The following is a 20,037-nucleotide window of genomic DNA, read 5'->3' on the forward strand; positions in this document are numbered from 1 at the left end:
CCATATATTTTAAGAAAGCCATTGGATTAATTAGCGACCTTATGGTTTATCTCAAGTTAAACTTTTCTAATGGAATTATTTCTATTTGCATAGGACCAAAATAGCCTCGAACAACTTCACGACTTGGGCGCACATACCTACATTATTTAGAATATTAAAGCTTTCTATACATATATAAGTTTATAAAGAATTATTTTAATTTAGTTTTATAAGAAAATTAAAATGTTTTTTAAATTACAAAAACCGGGACATATAGAAGTTTAAAGTCGTTGACCTAGTTCAGCTTCACTCATTGAGCAGCTCACGGGCCGCACTCTACATCTCGTTCTCGTTGCATTATCCCCAAAAATAGAAAAGCTTTCAAAGACAAAATGCCAAAAGACACTATGAGTAAAATTTATTTCCCTTAAAAATGGTGGACTATGGCTAATTCTAGTTGATGTATTCTGATATAGCTTGATGAAAAACAAGCAAAAAATTGATTTTAAAAAATTTAATTTTTCAAAAATTTTAAAAATAGTTTTTGATAAAGGCTTTTTAAATGCTTTTCTGCTTAAAGATTCGTGTCAGAAATATCTTATCGTAGATCAAAGGTGTGTAGGCAACAAATGTTCAAGAACAGACTTTAAAAATTGTAAAGTTTTTTTTTTTTTAATTTTAGATAGATGCTGTTACTTTTGTTGGTTAATATTCTTGAGAGTTTAAAAAAATACTAATGAAGTTTGAAGTGAATTTTATTATACATTTAGGCTGCACTTCCTCAAATAGAAAACGACCTCCTTCATGATCGTAATGTCATGTTATTTCAATTTTTCGATTTTTCTACAAATGCATAATTTGACATAGTACCTTCATATATCACATAGCTGGTCTTACTTTTATTGCCTTTGAAATTATTAAAAAACAAAAAAAAAAAAACGAAATGAGAAAAGACTTTAATATTTACAGAATTATTTTTTTTTATTTTGTTTTTTTAACATTTTGTTAAAACTAGAAACGAAAGAAACATAAGCTTATTGCATTGGCTACTCGGAATCACTTTCATCTTTATTCGGCAGGCCGTCTGATATCACAACATCCTCTTGCGCCGTGCTATCAAAGTTAAATCCACCATTTAGACCTGCAGAAAACGCTTTCATTCGTTCTTCTTTTTTCAACTTTTTACCCTTTTTAAATGATTCCGTCGTCGCTGAATCAGAGTTTTTTCGTTTTTTGATTTTTTCCGTTTTAGATGCTTTACCGTTTACTTCGGTATCTTCTTCCTCTTCGTCTTCTTTCGAAATATTACCATTTGCTAGCCCATTTTGTACTTGTGCGGCATTCTTAAATGGCTTAAGATCATATGCACTACAAAACTTATGATAGCTCTGTGCCGCATCTAACTTAAGTCTTCTTCGTATTTCTTGAATAAGATCTGTACAAGAATTGAATGTACTATTATCAATAGAAAATTTATTATTACAGCGTTTGGCAACAGTCAACAATTCCACCAATGAATTAAACTCTTTTTGAGATATATTATCAGTTTTGGCTATCTCATCTATGTGTTTGGATATTACTGATTCAATGTTTTTGATGTGCTTCTTTGCTAGTTTTGTATTTTGACTTATAAGTTCGTGATTCTTATAGACGAATGCCAGTAGTTCAATGATTTGGATTCGTCGGAAAGTTCGTGTCGACATGACAATACCTTTTTCTGTCAAAGTACTGGCCAGAGTCCAAACGCCTTGCCAGCGCAGTTTGAATATATCACTGTACAAAGTTATATTCACAGCTGGGTTTCGTGTTTTAATGAAATCTTCTAGGTATTCTACAAGCAAAGAAAGAACCTTATTATTCATACCACCTTCACTCATAAGTTTTGCATTGGCAATCAAAAACGTGCAACACTTGTTCTTTAATCGATTTTGAACATCAAATGCAATAGATTGAACCTTCTTATCAACAATTAATCGGATGAAATCAACTAGGTTATCTTCTGTGACGTCCTGAACTGATCCAAATTGTCGCACGAGAGTTAACTTGTTGAGGGTCTTTTCAACTTTAATCTGCAACGGCTTGAGTTCTTCATCAGTACAGAATTCTAGCATATTGAAGAGGGCTAACATTATTTCAATTGTGATGAGAAGACTGGGTTGGTGTTGTAGGTATATTTCGAGCAGGTCCAACACTCGAATGCGGAAGTGCATAACTGTCGTCGTTTGCACTCGATGGCTTTTTGATTTTTTATTTGGGCTATCACCACCAGCTTTTTTCATGGCTCCAAAAGCAGCAGCTAAGGCTTCGTCTAGCTTTTTTCCTTCTTCCTCGGTCATGTCATTTAAGTCGATTGAATCTTGATCATCGTCCTTAGGTATTGCTGAGCCTAGAGCAAGAGATATCGCATTGCGAAGCTTATCTGAAGCTGTGACTTCTTCATCTTCTTCTTCATCATCGACTTCTTCTTCATCATCTTCGTCATCCTCTGAAGCGCTTTTAGTGTCTTCATCGTCTTCAGAAACATCCTCGTCTTCATCTTCTTTTTCTTCTTCCTCTTCCTCTTCCTCCTCACCGTCTTCATCCTCGTCATCGTTCTTACCACTCAATGGATTCTGTCCGTCCTTCATGTCCAGCATGGCCAGAATTTGATGAACTGCCGTCAAGTTCAAACTGTCACACAAATGAGGGAAAACCGTGTTCACTATATTCCTAAGGGCGCTGGCGTTCTGAGACAGTAAATGCAAAAACAAATCAATAACCACTTCAATCCACTCAGGTTCTGAATCTTCACTGGATTTCTTCTTCCCCTTGGTCTTTGCCATACACTTTTCTAAATCTATAATAGCTGTTTCAGCCATTTCAGGTTCCCGGAACAGTTGCAGGCCCATATGCAGCAGAAGTATGTGGAATACCAGTTGCAATTTTTTCTCATTGCCGTGCAATTTCTTCGAATTTTGAACCTCATTGTACATTTCGTTCCAAGCTTTAATAATTTTGTCATTAATCTTCTGACGGAAATATTGAGCAGCTTTTTTCTTTTGCAAATACTTATTGCAAGTCTCCACCAAAGCCAGGAGAACAGCTTTTTCATCTTTTAAAGCCGGTACTTTAGACTGCAAGCTTGAATAGAAAATATTTTTCATGCAAGCTCCGAAGTCTTTTTGAAGTTGACCTGACTCATTGCGAGCACAAATTTCTCCTGAGTTGTCCACATTAAAGAGGCCAATGGTCATAAAGAATTGAAGTTGTTGTGTACGCCATTCGAACTCCTTTTGGACCGACTTATGCGACAGCAAGTGCTGAAGCATGTACGCAGCATTCTGTCTTTCAAAATTCAACCATGTATCCGTTTTGTTCTCGGCGTTTTTGGGGCGGCGATCAAGAAATATATCTTTGTAGGTTTCGAATATGGTTTGAACACCTGTCTCACCCAAAAATCCAATGATTTGATGTACAATACGATTTGTTGTAAATTTTTCAATATTAAACGTTCCAGGATGAAGAATTAATTTGTGGACAACTTCAACACGCTCTGCATCAGTAGCCTTTGAGCAGCAATTTGACAAGTTTTCGAAGAATTCCGAGTAGAAAGCTTTTAAGGTTTCATCTTTCTTCAACTTGGTAGTTTTTAAGCTAGCAACAATCATTTTTACAAAATTTGGAGTAAGAAGTCGAGAAACAGGTATTTTTTCGTTATCCAAATGAGCTAGCACATCGGTGAGGAATTTAAGTGATAAAACTTCTTTTAGTTTATTTGGAGTTTCTAGCAACGGATCAAAATGATTTTCAAAGAAACTAACCAATCCACTGCAAGTGGCTGCATAGGAACCAAAAGCTTCCAATGCTGGATGGGTTAGGATATCGGAATTTGTGCTAGCGACAAAAAGACGCAACAAATGTGTCTCACTCTCCGAATTGAGCAATTTCGAACCACCCAAGTGCATTTTGAAAAATTGTTTTCCCACAACAGAAGGAAATTTAAGATGGGCAACAATTAAGCAATGAACAGTTTGTATTGTCTGTTTTGTCCAAGGTTTGCCGAGTTCTGTTTGCAACAGGGGCCACACAGATTGCTCGAATTGTTCACTTGTGATCTGAAAGAAATTTAATTCAAGGTTTTTAATGATCTCGGCAGATTGAATTTCAATATACCTTTTCTATCATCTCGATTAGGAAAGAATATGCCAAAGAACAATGGTAAATTCGGTGTCGTGAAGCTTGTACAAGAATATTTGTTATTTGTTCTAGACTCTCAGCATTGACTTGACTTAGCCGGCCAGATCTTAGAACTGCTGCACAGACAAGAATCTTTCCAACAAACGCATCGGCATCTTCCTGTAAATGAAAATGTATTAAAATAAAACAATGCGGTTTTTAAACGGGACAATACCAATATTCAAACTACATTTATTATTATTATTATTTATTACAATATACATAAATTTACAAGGTAATTAAATTTACAGCACTAACTACGAAGCTTTCGGCTGGAAAAATGTATAATATTTGTGGATTAAAATATTAAGAAGATAAAATATACATTTAAAAAAAATAGCTACAACCAAAGTCTAGTTAATAACACAATCAATCATTATCAAATTTGGTTAGAGCAAATTTAATTTTTGTTGGATGGTAAAAATAATGAAAAGTATGAGGAGTTCAGCAGATTTTTTTTGTGATAGGCTTGTAATACAGGTTTGTAATAAGAACTGAGCGCAATTCACTTTTAAACTAGCATACTACCCTGTTAGTAACTCTAAAATAAAAAAAGTAAGAAATGTCTAAAATAAAGAATGTAGAAACATTGTGCGAATTTGATTAATTTGACTATGATTAATAGAGCAGTAGAAAAATTGTCTGATGATTGCAATCCTAAAAACAACATTGAGTTTTCAGAAGTTTCAGAAGGCTTCTCGATGCTTCGATACGTTCGATCGAAAACCTAAATTGAATATCTGTATATGCTGGACTTAAAATTTTCATACAATGTTAATACAACTCTGAATAAATTAACACAACTCAACTAATATTTTAGTTAAATTATCAATTTATAAAGATATGAAACATGCGTATACAAATATGTATCTAAAAAAAAAACTGAAAATCTCGAAATCCTAAATGTTCGTTTGTAAGCTTATAACAAACAAACGGGAAGTCCAATTGACTTTATCCTTTTTGCATGATCTTTGTATTTGTTACGGGAAAATTTATTTAAAATAAAAATTGGAAAATTTAAAAAAACGCCCTTAGAAGCAGACGAGGGTTTGTTTAGTAGGTTTTAAAATTTTAACCTAATAATAATGTTTCGGGTAAAATATTTTCGGCATCACGGTCCTAAATATTTCATATTTTGATCGGAAGTATTAGATTTTAATAGAGCCAGCTCCTTCTGAAATTCCTTAACACAATCGAGTACGGAAGGATTCACGATGCTGTCGGGTTGAATACGTTTGGAAACAAATTGTTCTTAAAGTAGTTAAACTTTTTCCAAAGGGAATGAGTAAATATGAACACAGAAGAATTTGTAGAACAATAGTTTATGGTGTAATCACTTTTGCGACACATTCACAATGTATATACATATATAAGTAAATTTCCCATTTTTGTTTTTATTGCTAATCGTTTGATCGGGTGGTCTCCTGAGGTAAAACATATTAAATTTATTGTTAATAAAGATTTTTATAAAAAGTTCGAAAATATGTGTTTTTTCTTGTGAGTAATACGCCATACTTGAAAAAGTATGAACATCCGGTTTTGAACACTGCGAGAACAACCTAGTCAGCAGAATTGTTAATATAAATTTATCCGTCCATCATATTTATTCAAATATTATATCTTCGACGTTGTATAAGGTTAGGCCCCTATGTGCCAGAAAAATTTTGTATCAATCAATTGATGTACCCACCTTATGGCTTCCGTTAAAAAATCCTTTTTTTTTTTGAATGAATGAAAACAAATCTCTTAAAAATTTATTTTTTTTTTTTCAAACAGTTCTGATTTATAGCGTTTTTTCAAGTGTCGTTGAAGTGGAGGCCCTAACGATGGGTAGCAAATAAATTGTGTTGCGCATTTCTCTTGTACTTCGTAGTTTGTTATAATACTATCATCTATTATGCTTTACAAACCTTTTTTTTAAGAATTCGTTTCGCCTTAACAAGATACGTGCATTTTCACAGTGCAGATCACCCAATGGAAAACTAAATGAATAGGTAGTATGAAAGTCAATATAATGTGCGAATCGAATCTGTGATTCACGTGAAAGAAAGAAAGTCTCTCAAGTATTTCCAATTCGTACCTCTGAGCAGCTTAAGTTTCTTATAGACATAGTTCGAAAATTTTGAAACTTGGCATAATTTGACCTTATGAAGTACACTTCGCGTCACTTGAATAGAAACAACATTTTTTCTTTAGAAAATAGCGATTGGCGCTTTGGTGAGGTAACTAAGTAGATTTTTGGTTTTGCATTTTCAAAGAGGAACTTTTAACAAACAATGTTGTAAAAACAAAAAACCCAAAACAGAAACCGTATGGCTTCTAGTTGCGTTTTTTCGCATTACCTCACAAAAAACAGTGTTTTTTTTGCGTCACTTGAATAGAAACAAGCTCTTAAATTAGATAAAAATGATGAAAAATCATGGAAAACACTAATTATAGTAAAGCAATATTATGCTTTGACATTATTTGCACATTATTACCAATTATGGGCTACGAGCTACCAATAGGCACCACAGAAAATACATAAATAAAATTTAACATTGAAAATGCACTTCTACTGTACACAATCGTGGACCTAATTGGAGAAAGTGATAAAAGTGTTTGGTAACTTCTTACAAATTAAGAAAATCACATTTTCTACAATTTAAGGATTGAATAAGTGAAATAAACTTTCGTTTTTATCCGGAATGCATCTGTTTTGTTTTTATTGCGTTGTTTTTTCTTGAACTATCCTTGTGCAATCTCTAAGACGGTTGTTCTTCCACGTTCCTAAACTTGCCAAGAGCTTCTACCATTATTTCTTTGTAAAAGTTAGCATCTGTTTTTGAAGCGTGAAGCTTCAATTTTGCTATTGCACATCATAAAAACAAAGCGTATTACTATAACACATTTTAGTGCCCTTTATTGGCGATGCGATAAAGGTTATTCTTTTATAAACCAATGAAATAGGACTAATATTAACGTGGTCCATCTGAGTTGTTATGTTTTCCTTTAAAAAACCAATCTTTACCTCACTACTTTTCAGTTCGAATGCAACTATAAAATAGTTAACTTTTTTGTAATCTTAGAAGAACTTAAAATATTGTTATTTTGTATTTTGAGGCTTTTTTAATGTTGTGCACCTTTTATAACTTCCAGGATGGAACAAACCAACACGTTTCCATAGCACTAACACCACGTTTTTGACCGATTTTAGCGGCAAAGTGAAGAAAATTGCAGCTAGTTTTTAAGTTATTTTTTTCTCTGCTCGTGACTTGGGTCTCACCTGTCTTATTATTTGATTTGATCACTAGTTTACGATATTTTAAAATTTATCTCATCCAAATTTGGCAAATTTTCCAATATCTTTCTCGATTTTGCATAGTGCAGGTGCATTTTCAATGTTAGCTGCTATTTATGCATTTTCTGTGTTGCCTATTGGTAGCTCGTAGCTCATAATTGGTTATAATGTGCAAATAATGTCAAAGTTTAAGACTGCTTTACTAAAATTAGTGTTGTCCATGATTTTTCATCATTTTTATCTAATTTAAGAGCTTGTTTCTATTCAAGTGACGCAAAAAAAAACACTGTTTTTTGTGAAGTAATGCGAAAAAACGCAACTAGTAGCCATACGGTTTCTGTTTTGGGTTTTTTGTTTTTACAACATTGTTTGTTAAAAGTTCCTCTTTGAAAATGCAAAACCAAAAATCTACTAAGTTACCTCACCAAAGCGCCAATCGCTATTTTCTAAAGAAAAAATGTTGTTTCTATTCAAGTGACGCGAAGTGTAGCTAGTCCTTGGAATACTTAAAGAACCAGCCTAGTACATATACATATCGTCGGCGTAAAGCAAAATTTTTCTAAGTACATAGGACTTCTTAAGGACTTAGAACAATTTTGCTTTACGCCGACGATATATACGAGTATATTTATCTATTATTAATGTAATTTTAATTAATGTATAAGTATCATGAATTAAAAAAAAATCTATACAAATCTTCTAAATGATATAAAAATTATACACATGCATGTAGGCATGCATATCATAATACGAGAACAAATTAAAATTAAAATTGAAATCAAAATCAATAAGCCTTGTTGAAGACGCTCAATAAGTTCTTCCGTAAGAATGTCGTCAAGTTTCTTTGAATAAACAATTTATTAGTCCTGACCATTTTCATAACTGCAAACTTCTCCTTGACTACCTAGACAAAAAAAAAATTATTATTGAAAAACTTCCTTCAGTCTTGCAATATCCATTGAGACTGGTACGAGTGAATACCTCCACAAAAATGGCATTGACCTCAAACATAAACTAATCCCAAACAACTTCTAATCACTTCCACATTAACATACTTTTTTACTATTCTAATCGCCAATTTGTGTATTTATTTATTCATGAAAATCAAAACTACCTTCCCCGAAGCCCGAAAACAAGCTACTTTGTCTCATGTTCACGTCACTTTTGGTCTTGCCTTGCCTCCTTCGAGGCAAAGAATCTCGTTTTCATCACAAGTAGTCTATCCTTACATTATGCAGACACGGAAAGAGTTTACTGTTTGTTTATTCGACAACATTCCTATCGATTCAGCATGTTTATAAAACTGAAGTTATTTTCTTTTGGGAGTCGATATCAAAAATAGATCAAGTTTCAAAAAGTTACATCGATATTCAATGGTTGGCTTGACGACCAAGCTGCTAGGAAGATTGTTATTTTGTAAAAGCTCACTTGCACGCTGACACACTAAACGATATGTGGAAATAGGACTTTTTTTCTTTTCCCGAAAAAATCAAACTGTGTCACATTTACATTTCAGTTGTCGAAGGTGCGTGAATCATTGAAGTCATAGCTTATCCTTAATCAAGTGAAGTAAGGTCAGGACAAAGAAAAGTTATTAGAAGAAATTTTAATAAACGAATAATAAATAAATTAAATAAAACTAGTAAGTTTGTGTAAATAGAGATTGATAAAGTAAAGTTTCACGGATATTATTTCAATTTGTTTTTTATTTAATCTTTTCAAGACAATGCCACATCACTGCGTTCTATCGTCTTGTTCAAGCCACTATAACTGCATACATGATATCCACATTTGTTATCACAAGTACAAGTATTGCAGCCATTCCTGCTGTACCTGCAGTTGCTATCATCGCCATCGATGCTGTTACTGTTGGAGAAGATCAACATCAACTGACCGTTTATTCCATTCCATTTAGATAGTAGACAACAACAAAAAAATCACAATAAATGTATATCATTAGGAAAAAAGTAGTTCAGAAACGACCTCACAATTTCAATATGGAAATTAACAACCAAATTACCACACAGTTAATGTCTTCTTGGAGTATTTTCTCATCAGATCATCGTAAATTAAAGTACAAAGCACCTTTTCAACCCTGTGTCATTCTTCTTTGCTACGAATAAAGTGTGAATCGATATAATAACACAATGCACCAAAATAAAGAAAACAAATAAAAAAACTAATAACCCATTCAAATAATATAAATATTCTTCAAAAGGTTTTTGACGCATAGAAAACCTGACATGAAGAAGAAGACATCTGAAGGGACATCATCATATTTGCGTTACATATACTATTACATGTTTTTTATTTAAAAAAAGGATCCTTTTAAAGTCCATATGTAGCACATTTATTCAAGGTATCACATTAAATGTATAATGATTTTTGGAATGTTAGAAATTCTTTGTTATTAAGCTAAGCTTAAGCGAGCTCTTTTTATGTTAAAAACACTTTCACACAAATAAATAAAAAATTACTAGAAAAAAGCTTCTTTAATTTTAGCAAGACTGGCTTTTAAAAACACATCATCAAATAACCAACGACATGTTTGGAACATGTCTATGCTCTTTATATTTCGTACTACCCCGTGACGCAATGGTTAGTGCCATGAACTATGACCAAGACACCAAAGGTCTGGGTTCGTAAAAACATTTCTTTAGGGTTACTGCCCCCTGGGAGGAATTGACAAAGTTTTTAAAAGAAAAAGTGCATTTTTGCTTGGTAGTTCGGACTCGGCGGTAAATTTCTTGATTTATTTTCACATAAGAATGGCTGAGAATTGTTAGTCTAGGCCTTGCTCTTATATGGGGTGTCGTGTAACAAATTATTAATATTATTATGTTCCGCTGTCCGGAAAAAGTAAGTAAATGTTGTAGACATTTTGTTTCAGTCCCTGAAAATATCATATGAAAGTTATAAGTCAAAACAAACAAATAAGACAATGTCAAATTAGACACGAGTGTATGAGTGGTTATGGAATCAGCGTGTTCGAACTTGAGCGAGCACTTTGTTAGTAAAACCACTCAGAAAATCTAACTACTTTAAAAAGTTAACCACTTCCGGGACGTTCGAGTAAACTTTTAAAAAGTTCCACTGTCCTAGAAAAGCAATTTTAGATACAAATCAGGAGTACACAGACTTTTGCATATGTAGTTAAGATGCCAAAATAGTAAGGTTGATTTTTTTGTTGTTTGAATGATGATAGTGAAAGTCTATCACTCTCCATTATTTTTAAAGTCACCATTAAAAATAAGAAATCTTTCAAATATCATAAAAATTTTTTAAATTTCATTTTTCAATAGAGTGTGAATAAATTGGGCTTGGTTGCATTAAATCAATTTTTTTCAAGGTGTAATTTTTCTATTCTAAAAATGCATGCAGATGCAGAAAAAATAAAGTGACATACATGTGTTGGTTGTGGGAATCACGTATACTTATATTTAATGATTAACCCTTTGTTTTTAAAATTTTTTTTCACGAAAAATTACAAAAATCTTGAGAAAAAGTTTTGATATTTTCTAATTACACACCAAAACGAAAAAATAACGATTGAACTAGTAATTACATTGTATAAGGAATGTTTTCAGCTGAGAGTACAAAAGTTGAAGTCCATTTTTTAGTAAAAAAAGAAACTAAAAGATAAAAATGCGCGTACAAACCAATGTGTTTTACCAAAAAGTCTTATTAAACTGGTATTTAGATTGAAAAAGCAAATTTTCTGACTAAAAACATGTTAACATATTCCATAGATTCAAGAACCATTATAATCATTCTCTTTCAGTGTTACCGTTATTAAATTTTATAGCTCCAAGTTTAAGGCTACTTGAAAAATTGAGAAAACCCTCACAAATCCTGCATTTTTTTAATTAAATATTAACTTTTATACAGATATTAAATTTTTTGTTGGTCGTACTACTCATAATGCAATAGCTCATGCAATAGTTTTCAAATTTTGGTTATTGCAATAAAAAATAATTTATAGGTGGTTTCATGGTGAAACCACAAGGAAGCAAAGCAAATTTGTGCTTTAATTGGTCTAAAGACCAAAAGCAAAACATTTAAAGAAAACTTTTTTAACATAACATAGTTATTATATATTTTTTAGGTAAAATTTCATTATTAAAATTGTATGTACATATGTATGTAATTAGTTTTAAGTTCTAACGTTAGACAATTAACGGATTGAATAAATAAGACTTTGAAAAAGTTTGGGTTAAGAGTTCAGAGTTACATAGATCAGTGGGCAAGTTATTAAGTAGGGTAAAGTGAGATTTTTTTAAACATGTTGATAGGGTGCCTTAGTACCGAGGATAAAATAAAAATCAAGTTGTAGATCGAACAAATAAAAAGAAGTGGTTGAATTTTTATGAGTGTAAAATGAGTAAAAACGAGATTAGCAGCTTGAGTGTTCTTTCGGAGGAAAAGAATTTTATCTGTATGTCCTGGATGGTTTTAATTATTACTTATTTGATTCGGGAAGGGACGAACTGCTTTTGCAAGTCAAATTAATGGTTTGGGGTGATATTGTATATGATTACGAATCCGTGCAAAATCACTCTCTAAATGGCTTTTCCAGAGTTAGTTCAGAGTGATTTATTCGAACCCTTGAATCTGCAAAAAGATTATTTCTAAGTAAGTTGAAAATTCTTTTTCGTTTATAGGGTGAACCTATTTTTTTCCCGGACCTTTAATGAACCGTTATCTATATATGTATGAAATTATTGTATAATATATATGTTGTAAAATTGATTTTTATATATTAATAAAATTTATAATTAAATTGTTAGTATTCGTAAGATATGTGTAATAGCGAACTCGAAAGATTAAATAAATAAATACGAAAATCACTAGACCCCGTTTTACAAAATTTTGTAATTATTCCAAACTGTCGATTTATCTTTCATAGAAATGTTAGAATAGTGTAACTTTTATGTTTTTTGGATGCCGGGGCATAGATACAATCTAGCAAACTGTGAAACTGAAGAACTCGCCAGAAAAAGATATACAGGGTGTCCCAAAAGTTAACGTCGAAACGAAAACGGTAGATAGGGTAGGTGGTGACAGTTATCAGAAAAATAATAAAAAAAATCGCAGCCATATATTTTGTGAGTTATGGGCATTTGAATAAAAGTCGAAAAAATAGTCACCCTGTGACGGTTTTTTATGTGCCGTGACTACAAATCTTAATTTTTTTCATTTTTTTTCTTTTGTTACGGAACTTTGAATAACCCTGCTACCAAATGCATTCAAACATTTTTACTCAGCTGCATCAGTTTTAAACAAAATTTCACTTTTTTGCCCAACTAAGTACTAAAAAATTTTACATGACTCTAATTGAATGAACCGTAGTGTAAAAAAAATGCACTAAGATGTTTCGGCAAGTTACCTTAAAAGTTGGTGTGTTCAATTCTCTTTTCAAAATGGTATAACATTGTTGAGAATAATCCATAAATAACCAAGATAAAATTTATTTTCTTAAGAAATCCGACTTTTTTATTAGGTATTTTTTCCATATTATTTTAGTTTTGTACCCTTTCAGAACCTTTCCTTAAATAATATGGAAAAATAACCTAATAAAAAAGTTGGATTTCTTAAGAAAATAAATTTTATCTCGGTTATTTATAGATTATTCTCAACAAAGTTATACCATTTTGAAAAGAGAATTGAACACACCCACTTTTAAGGTAACTTGCCGAAACATCGTAGTACATTTTTTTTACACTACGGTTCATTGAATTAGAGTCATGTAAAAATTTTTAGTACTTAGTTGGGCAAAAAAGTGAAATTTTCTTTAAAACTGATGCAGCTGAGTAAAAATTTTTGGATGCATTTGGTAGCAGGGTTATTCAAAGTTCCGTAACAAAAGAAAAAAAATGAGAAAAATTAAGATTTGTAGTCACGGCACATAAAAAACCGTCACAGGGTGACTATTTTTTCGACTTTTATTCAAATGCCCATAACTCACAAAATATATGGCTGCGATTTTTTTAATTATTTTTCTGATAACTGTCACCACCTACCCTATCTACCGTTTTCGTTTCGACGTTAAGGGGACACCCTGTGTATAGGATCAATCTAAATAAAAAAGGTTAGCATTAGTATATCCATCACTACATGCCAAACTTTCCATGTAGCTAAGAAGCCAAGGAAAGAACAAAAAATGTATAGACAACCATTAAAACTTTTTATCATTTGGTAAATATACATGTTCATTTACCATTGAAACTTTTTTGGCAGATTACACATTGGCCCGTATGCATACAAAATAGTAAATACTAGCAGTATGAAATAAATAAGTATAAACTAGGTTTGTGTGCACAAAATGTGGATAAAAATCGTCATACTTCACAATTTTTCAATTAAAAGCATTTACTATTTTTTATGCATATGACCCATTAGGATGAATTGATTAATGCATTGTGCTTTTCCATCAAAAATATTTGTTGTGTCTTACTTTTTTTCCTAAGACGAAAATTTTATTTAGGGAAGCTACTTTTTGGAAATCTTAGCGATCTAATGATCACATTTCATTTTATCAAAAGTTCCACTATCACAGTTTTTTTGACATTTAATATAATAGTTTGTCCAATCGCTTAGACCAAACTTGATTTGCTTTGCACCATCGGATGCAATGCGTTCCAATATCAAATCTTTGTAGATTCTGCGTGCAGGGTGGACCAAAGGAAATAATTAGTTTTAACTATTTTAGTTAGCGCCATTCCCTGTTCTTAATATAATCAATTGACACTATCTTTGCCAGCACATTCAAATACAAAAATTAAGCTATAACAAAGATGTTAATTTCTCCTGAAGAAAGGTACGCTTAAAAACATTAATTTTTTTTTGCAAAACAAGCACATGGATAACCGCCTAGTGGCTTACAATTTCGATTGCATGGAATGGAGATTAAGATGATATCCAGTTCCTCATGACAATGCGGCACCTGTTTTGTCAATTTTTTTTAGAATGAAAGCATTAGATTCAAATGTTTCTTGCTATATAAAAAGCATCTTAAAAGAACCTATGAAACGAGGAACCTATAAACGAGAACCTATGAAACGAGAAAGATATCAGGCGGATCGCCAAAGGCTACTTGTATAGAAAAATTATATTTAAAGCTTGTAGAAAAACCTATTAATAGAAATTTGGGAATAGTACAAGTTGTTATTTATCTAATAAAGAGATGTGTATGATACGGAAATATTAAAATAATAGCGTCAATCATGACTTCCTCAAAAGAGCTCGTCCTTAAAATAAAATGTTTACATCTACTAACCTTGTTTGATATGGAAGTACCAACGTTGAGCTCCTTTTGAACTGCTTGAATTACATCTTCTAGGGTCACATCATCGTTAGTTGTATTTTGAAGAAATGCAACTAGTGTTGTAAAGAACCCGGTACGTGAAGCAGACGTGGACGCTCCAACACCACGAACCAATCGTTTCAAACAATACGAAATTTCTTTTTTGCGCTAAAACGTTTCAAAGTAAATTTTGTTAATTCTAACTCAAAATTAATTTTTATAATTATCTATTTATTAAATTACTTTTTCTTCATCCTGAGATTTTGATAACTGTTGCAATAATTGTATTCCAGCATTGATTCGTACTTTTTCATTTTCATTTGTTAAATCATTGAAATATTTAAAGATGGATCCATCGACAATTTTAACTGGTTTTTCAGTAACTTCGGTCTTGACTTCTGGATCATCTTTTTGATCAGTTTTTGGCTTTTTTACTTTCATTTTTTTACAAATTTTGGAAATTTTTATTTGATGAAAAACAACGCGAATTTAAAATGTGAGTTTGAGCACATGGGACTTTTGAAATAGATGACAGTGACAGTTGAATGACAGCCGCGTTATTTATCAAAGGGAGTGTTCATCGAGTTCGAATGTGGGTTTATATTTGAGAGTAAAATAATATTGAATTATGACGCATTTACATGCGTGACAACTGGCATGTATTTTGTCGAACGATTTATTGTCAAAAAATGCTCTAAAATAAAATATCTGCATCAAAATGGAAACAGATTTCAATAGGGGTATTCACGATCCGATGCAACTGGTTTAGTATCATTGCAAAAGTGCAAAAGTGTAAAATCTTACAACACTACAACAACAAAATATATGGATTGAAATTTTACAATGGTCTTGCACTTTTGCTATACCCTAACCCTATTGCAACATAAAAATACAATGGTGTAAAATTTTTTTGACAGATGGCAGCTCGCCTTCGCGTGTCGCCCATGATGAACAGTTTATTTTTTTTATTCTTAGGTATTCTTTTTTATTTTTTTTCTTTTGATGTAATTTGTGAAAATAGATTAACCCGATCACAACAAAGAATGAAATTATAAAAAATTGAAATAAAAGAAGAAGCTTCGGTGGAAAGACAACTCCGAAAAAAAAAGAGTGAAGCATGAAGCTGATATAAATCATATCATGGATTCCATTCAATATTTACTATCGATAAGAAGAGGTGCGTTCACGATCTATTGTAACAAAATAAAACTTTACACTTTTACTAGGCCTGTTGCACCAGATCGTGAATACCCCTAATATTCATCTATTTTTCGCTTATACATATTTCTTTATTCTCCAAATCAAGCTCAATCTTTCATTTTTTCCCTACCGAAGTACAAAAATCATCTGTTTATCAAAATAGGAACTAATTTTTGGTTAAAAAAAAAAAATTATGCCGATATCAAGCAGGTAAAATCAAAGTAAAATCTAATATTTTACTTTTGTTTGACGTCTAAAGGCTTAACTACATACACCACTTTTTGAAAAAGTACAAAAGTGAAAAGATTTTTTTCTGGCTATCGCAATTGTTTTGTGATAAAAAAAATTTGCAAATTGTTTTTTAGACTAAAAAATAAGCTTTCTGCATTATTTGTTTTAACTGTTCATCCCAAAAACCTATACAAAAATGCGTTTGAAAATTTTCACTTTTGTACTTTTTCACTTTTTGAACCAATGTAGTTAAGCCTTAAAACTGATCGGCTTAATATATACGAGACGATTGATCGCGATATTGATAGCGATTCACAGGTCTGATACTTAAATTTGGACAAACTTTGGCAGGAATTTCGACGAGCTTGGTACTCAGTACCTTTTGAACGATTTCGGAGTCTTTTTACGTCTATTAACCGCTGCGTCGTGTCGCCCATGATAAACAGTTTGTGTTTATTATGGTTGTCGGCTTATCGGTACTCATGTCCCGTAATTAGTTTCTTTTGATGTAAAATAATTTGTGAAAATTAATTAACCCGAACAAAACAAAGAATTAAATTATAAAAAATGGAAAAAAAAGAAGAAGCAACAGTGGAGGAACAACCCTGTTAAAAAAAAAACATCATGGATTTCATTCATGCTTCAATATTTACTATAGATAAGAAAAGGGGCGTTCACGATCTATTGTAAAAAAAATAAAATTTTACATTTTTACTATAAGCCTGGTACGCTGCTCGCGCTAAATTTTAGCTGAGATAAAATTCCCATACAAGTTATCGATAATTTTTATGGGATCCATTTTAGCTCAAGCCTGGTACGCTGCTCGCGCTAAAATTTAGCTGAGATAAAATTCCCATACAAGTTATCGATAACTTGTATGGGATCCATTTTATCTCGGCTAAAAATTTTCGATAATTTGTATGGGAGCTAAAATTTAGCGCGAGCAGCGTACCAGGCTTCAGATAAAATTTTTCGATAATTTGTATGGGAGCTAAAATTTAGCGCGAGCAGCGTACCCAGGCTATACCTGTTGCACCAGATCGTGAATATCCCTATTTTCACTTTTGTACTTTTTCAAAAAGTGGTGTATGTAGTTAAGCCTTTACCCAACCAAATGCTAGTTGTTTTCTTTTAACTGTGTTAAAATTTTTGTTAATTTGTTTTTGTTTTTAGGAAGTGTGCTATTTATTTTGTCCTATAAAACTTGAGCTGTATTAATGATTTTGTTGTTATTTTTTGTTAAAGAATTCAATGTACTTAATTTCTTTTTTAATAAATCAAATGTATCTGTGTTTTCTTACTTCCTCAAAAATAAAACAGCTCTTTTAAGTTAAAAAAGTGCGAAAAACTTTCATTTTAGAAATTTTAGGGTACATGTGCTATTTATTTTGTCGCCACTGTATTCCGGTGTTTTCATTATAAAAAGCTTTCGGCTGCTTTTTTTTTGTCGTCGGTCGTCGTTGACGTGGAGCCATGCCCATAAGCCGTACGTTCCTATTGTGTATTAAGCTTTAGTTTTATAATTCTGTTTCAAGCTTAAAACTGTCAAGAACGCAAAAAAAAAAAAACAAAACCCACCGGACGCAAGTGTTCCTTCTTCATAAATAATAGTTTATAAATTTAATACTTATAAAATAAAAGAAAGAAAAAATAAAATATACACAATGGTAGTTTGGACACGACTGCACCGCTTTTCAGCAATCGCCGCTGGAGCTGGAGCCGGTCTTGCAACCTACTACTACCACAAACTATCCGAAAAAGAAAACGTGGTACATAACTCTTGGACCACCATTGACCACAAACTCATTAACCCCTGCTCAATTTGGAACAAAGCCTGGGATTGCCGTGATCCCAAAAGTCTTGTTCGTCCGCCCAAAAACGATTCAGCCGAAGAACAAAATCGTTACAATGCAGCTATCGAAGCTTGCCGTCCGAAAGCCACACGACATATCATTTTAGTCCGCCATGGAGAATATTTAGATGCAGGCGAAGAAGATGATACCCATCATCTAACTGCCAGAGGACGAGCTCAAGCAACACTAACAGGCAAGCGCCTCAAAGAGCTCAATATTACCTGGGACAATGTAATTGCTTCGACAATGGTACGAGCTCAAGAAACGGCCAATTTAGTGTTGAATGAGATCGACTTTGACCCCAAGAAGAAAAAGAACTGCCCGTATTTGCGTGAAGGAGCACCGATTCCTCCTCAGCCGCCAATAGGTCATTGGAAACCAGAACAATCGGTCTGTATTAATTCTATCTTTTTTATTTTTATCATAACACCACTAAAAGAATGATTGCATTTTGTAGCAGTTCTTCCGCGACGGAGCTAGAATTGAAGCAGCATTTCGAAGATATTTTCATCGTGCCAATGCTAATCAGGAGCACGATTCGTACACTATGATTGTGGGGCATGGCAATGTCATTCGTTATTTTGTTTGCAGAGCTTTGCAATTTCCATCTGAAGCTTGGTTGCGATTAAGCATAAATCATGCTTCAATTACTTGGTTGTCGATTGGACCAACTGGACGTGTTACCATCAAAACACTTGGTGATTCTGGACACATCCCAGCTAATCTGCTGACATTTAAAATTCCAAGAGATTCTGGAAAGTTTGTATGAATTACATAATTTTGATTTAAGACAAAAAAGTATTTCTAATGCGGAGCGTGGATACTTAATAGCGATTAAGAATGTATTTGGAAAACTGTCCACAAACACCTTGTTAATTTTCACTTTAATAAAATAATTTTTCAATTGAACAAACTTTTAAAATTAATTTTATTTCTTGACTTAGAATTTATCTATTAAATTAACATTCAAATTGGGCAGGTTGAGGAACTTTAGTTGAATTTCGCGTTTAGTTAAGCCCATAGTATTGAAATGCTGGCTGGAAAATTAGTAAAAAAAAAATCTTCCTAACTCGTTTCACTAGCTGACTAAATTTTTTGAAAGTGCCCAATATTTTAGAGGAAGGGATATTTGGAATACTGGCCCTATTGTGCTATCCTATTATCGGAATTTTTCGGTTCATTTAGATTTATTACTTCAGATTGAATTCGAAAAAAAATTTCATAATTTCATAAATTTACAAATGCCAAAAGATTGTCTAGCCAATTAAAGGAAAACAATTATGAGGGAGGGAAAGGACAATCTTTTATCGTTTAGGCAATAAATGCAATTTTCTTACAAATTGACTTCAAACATAAAAAAAAATATTTGAACACAACGGCAACACCTACAATATTTAAATATACATTATATGCCCTAAAATAAGACACATATACTTATATTTTCTCTACTTTTTGAAAACGTTAACAATTTGTTCGAAAGCTTCAAACCAAACGAATGATATTCCGTTCAGTTGAATACGAAGTCGTTTGCTGTGCGTATGACATTATGCCAAATGAACGGATTTCGTTCACGAGTTACTCGTTAACGAATGCGACCATTTGACCCCAGAGCTGTTCGGCCGAGTTCCCTAATAACTTGCTTTAGTTACTCCACTATGTGTAATTCCGGCATAATGTAAATAATGAGGCAACTTTAAGTTAATTAAATTTTCCAGCTTGTTCAGTAAAGTTTTCGCTGTCTACAATCTTTACATAAAAGGTTTTTCTAAGAGCCGAGAATTATATCTCGCGTAAGAAATCTACTGCCTCTGCCAGCTCTCGCTCTATAAGTGGGTTTTGCTGTATCCAATTTTAATGAAAATCTTCAGTAGATATTTTAATAAAATAAATGCTTCCATTTATTTGCTTATACCCGTGACACACTGCTAGTAGGTATAGATACCATAGTATAAGCTTATACCACATATTTGTGGTAT

General features: G+C 32.5%; 2 protein-coding genes across 3 annotated transcripts; one reads left to right on the forward strand and one right to left on the reverse strand.

Annotated features, from left to right (window-relative positions):
* Nucleotides 1–941: 941 nt before the first annotated feature.
* Nucleotides 942–15,253, reverse strand: LOC129911519 (myb-binding protein 1A). Its single transcript, XM_055989341.1, has 4 exons — nt 15,021–15,253; nt 14,751–14,945; nt 4,132–4,314; nt 942–4,073 (listed from the first exon to the last, which is right to left on the reverse strand). Exons 1-4 carry the CDS (start codon nt 15,216–15,218, stop codon nt 1,026–1,028), a joined length of 3,624 nt encoding a protein of 1,207 aa, XP_055845316.1. The 5' UTR covers nt 15,219–15,253; the 3' UTR covers nt 942–1,025.
* A 2,497-nt stretch (nt 15,254–17,750) lies between these two features.
* Nucleotides 17,751–18,974, forward strand: LOC129911536 (serine/threonine-protein phosphatase Pgam5, mitochondrial). 2 transcript variants are annotated; one of them, XM_055989366.1, is made up of 2 exons: nt 17,751–18,451; nt 18,522–18,974. In XM_055989366.1, exons 1-2 carry the CDS (start codon nt 17,873–17,875, stop codon nt 18,828–18,830), a joined length of 888 nt encoding a protein of 295 aa, XP_055845341.1. In that variant the 5' UTR covers nt 17,751–17,872; the 3' UTR covers nt 18,831–18,974. The 2 variants fall into 2 exon arrangements, with proteins under 2 accessions (XP_055845341.1, XP_055845340.1); XM_055989365.1 differs by having other exon boundaries at nt 17,752–18,451; nt 18,519–18,974.
* Nucleotides 18,975–20,037: the final 1,063 nt, after the last annotated feature.

Source organism: Episyrphus balteatus, chromosome 2 (genome assembly GCF_945859705.1).
Source record: "Episyrphus balteatus chromosome 2, idEpiBalt1.1, whole genome shotgun sequence".
Taxonomy (NCBI): domain Eukaryota; kingdom Metazoa; phylum Arthropoda; class Insecta; order Diptera; family Syrphidae; genus Episyrphus; species Episyrphus balteatus.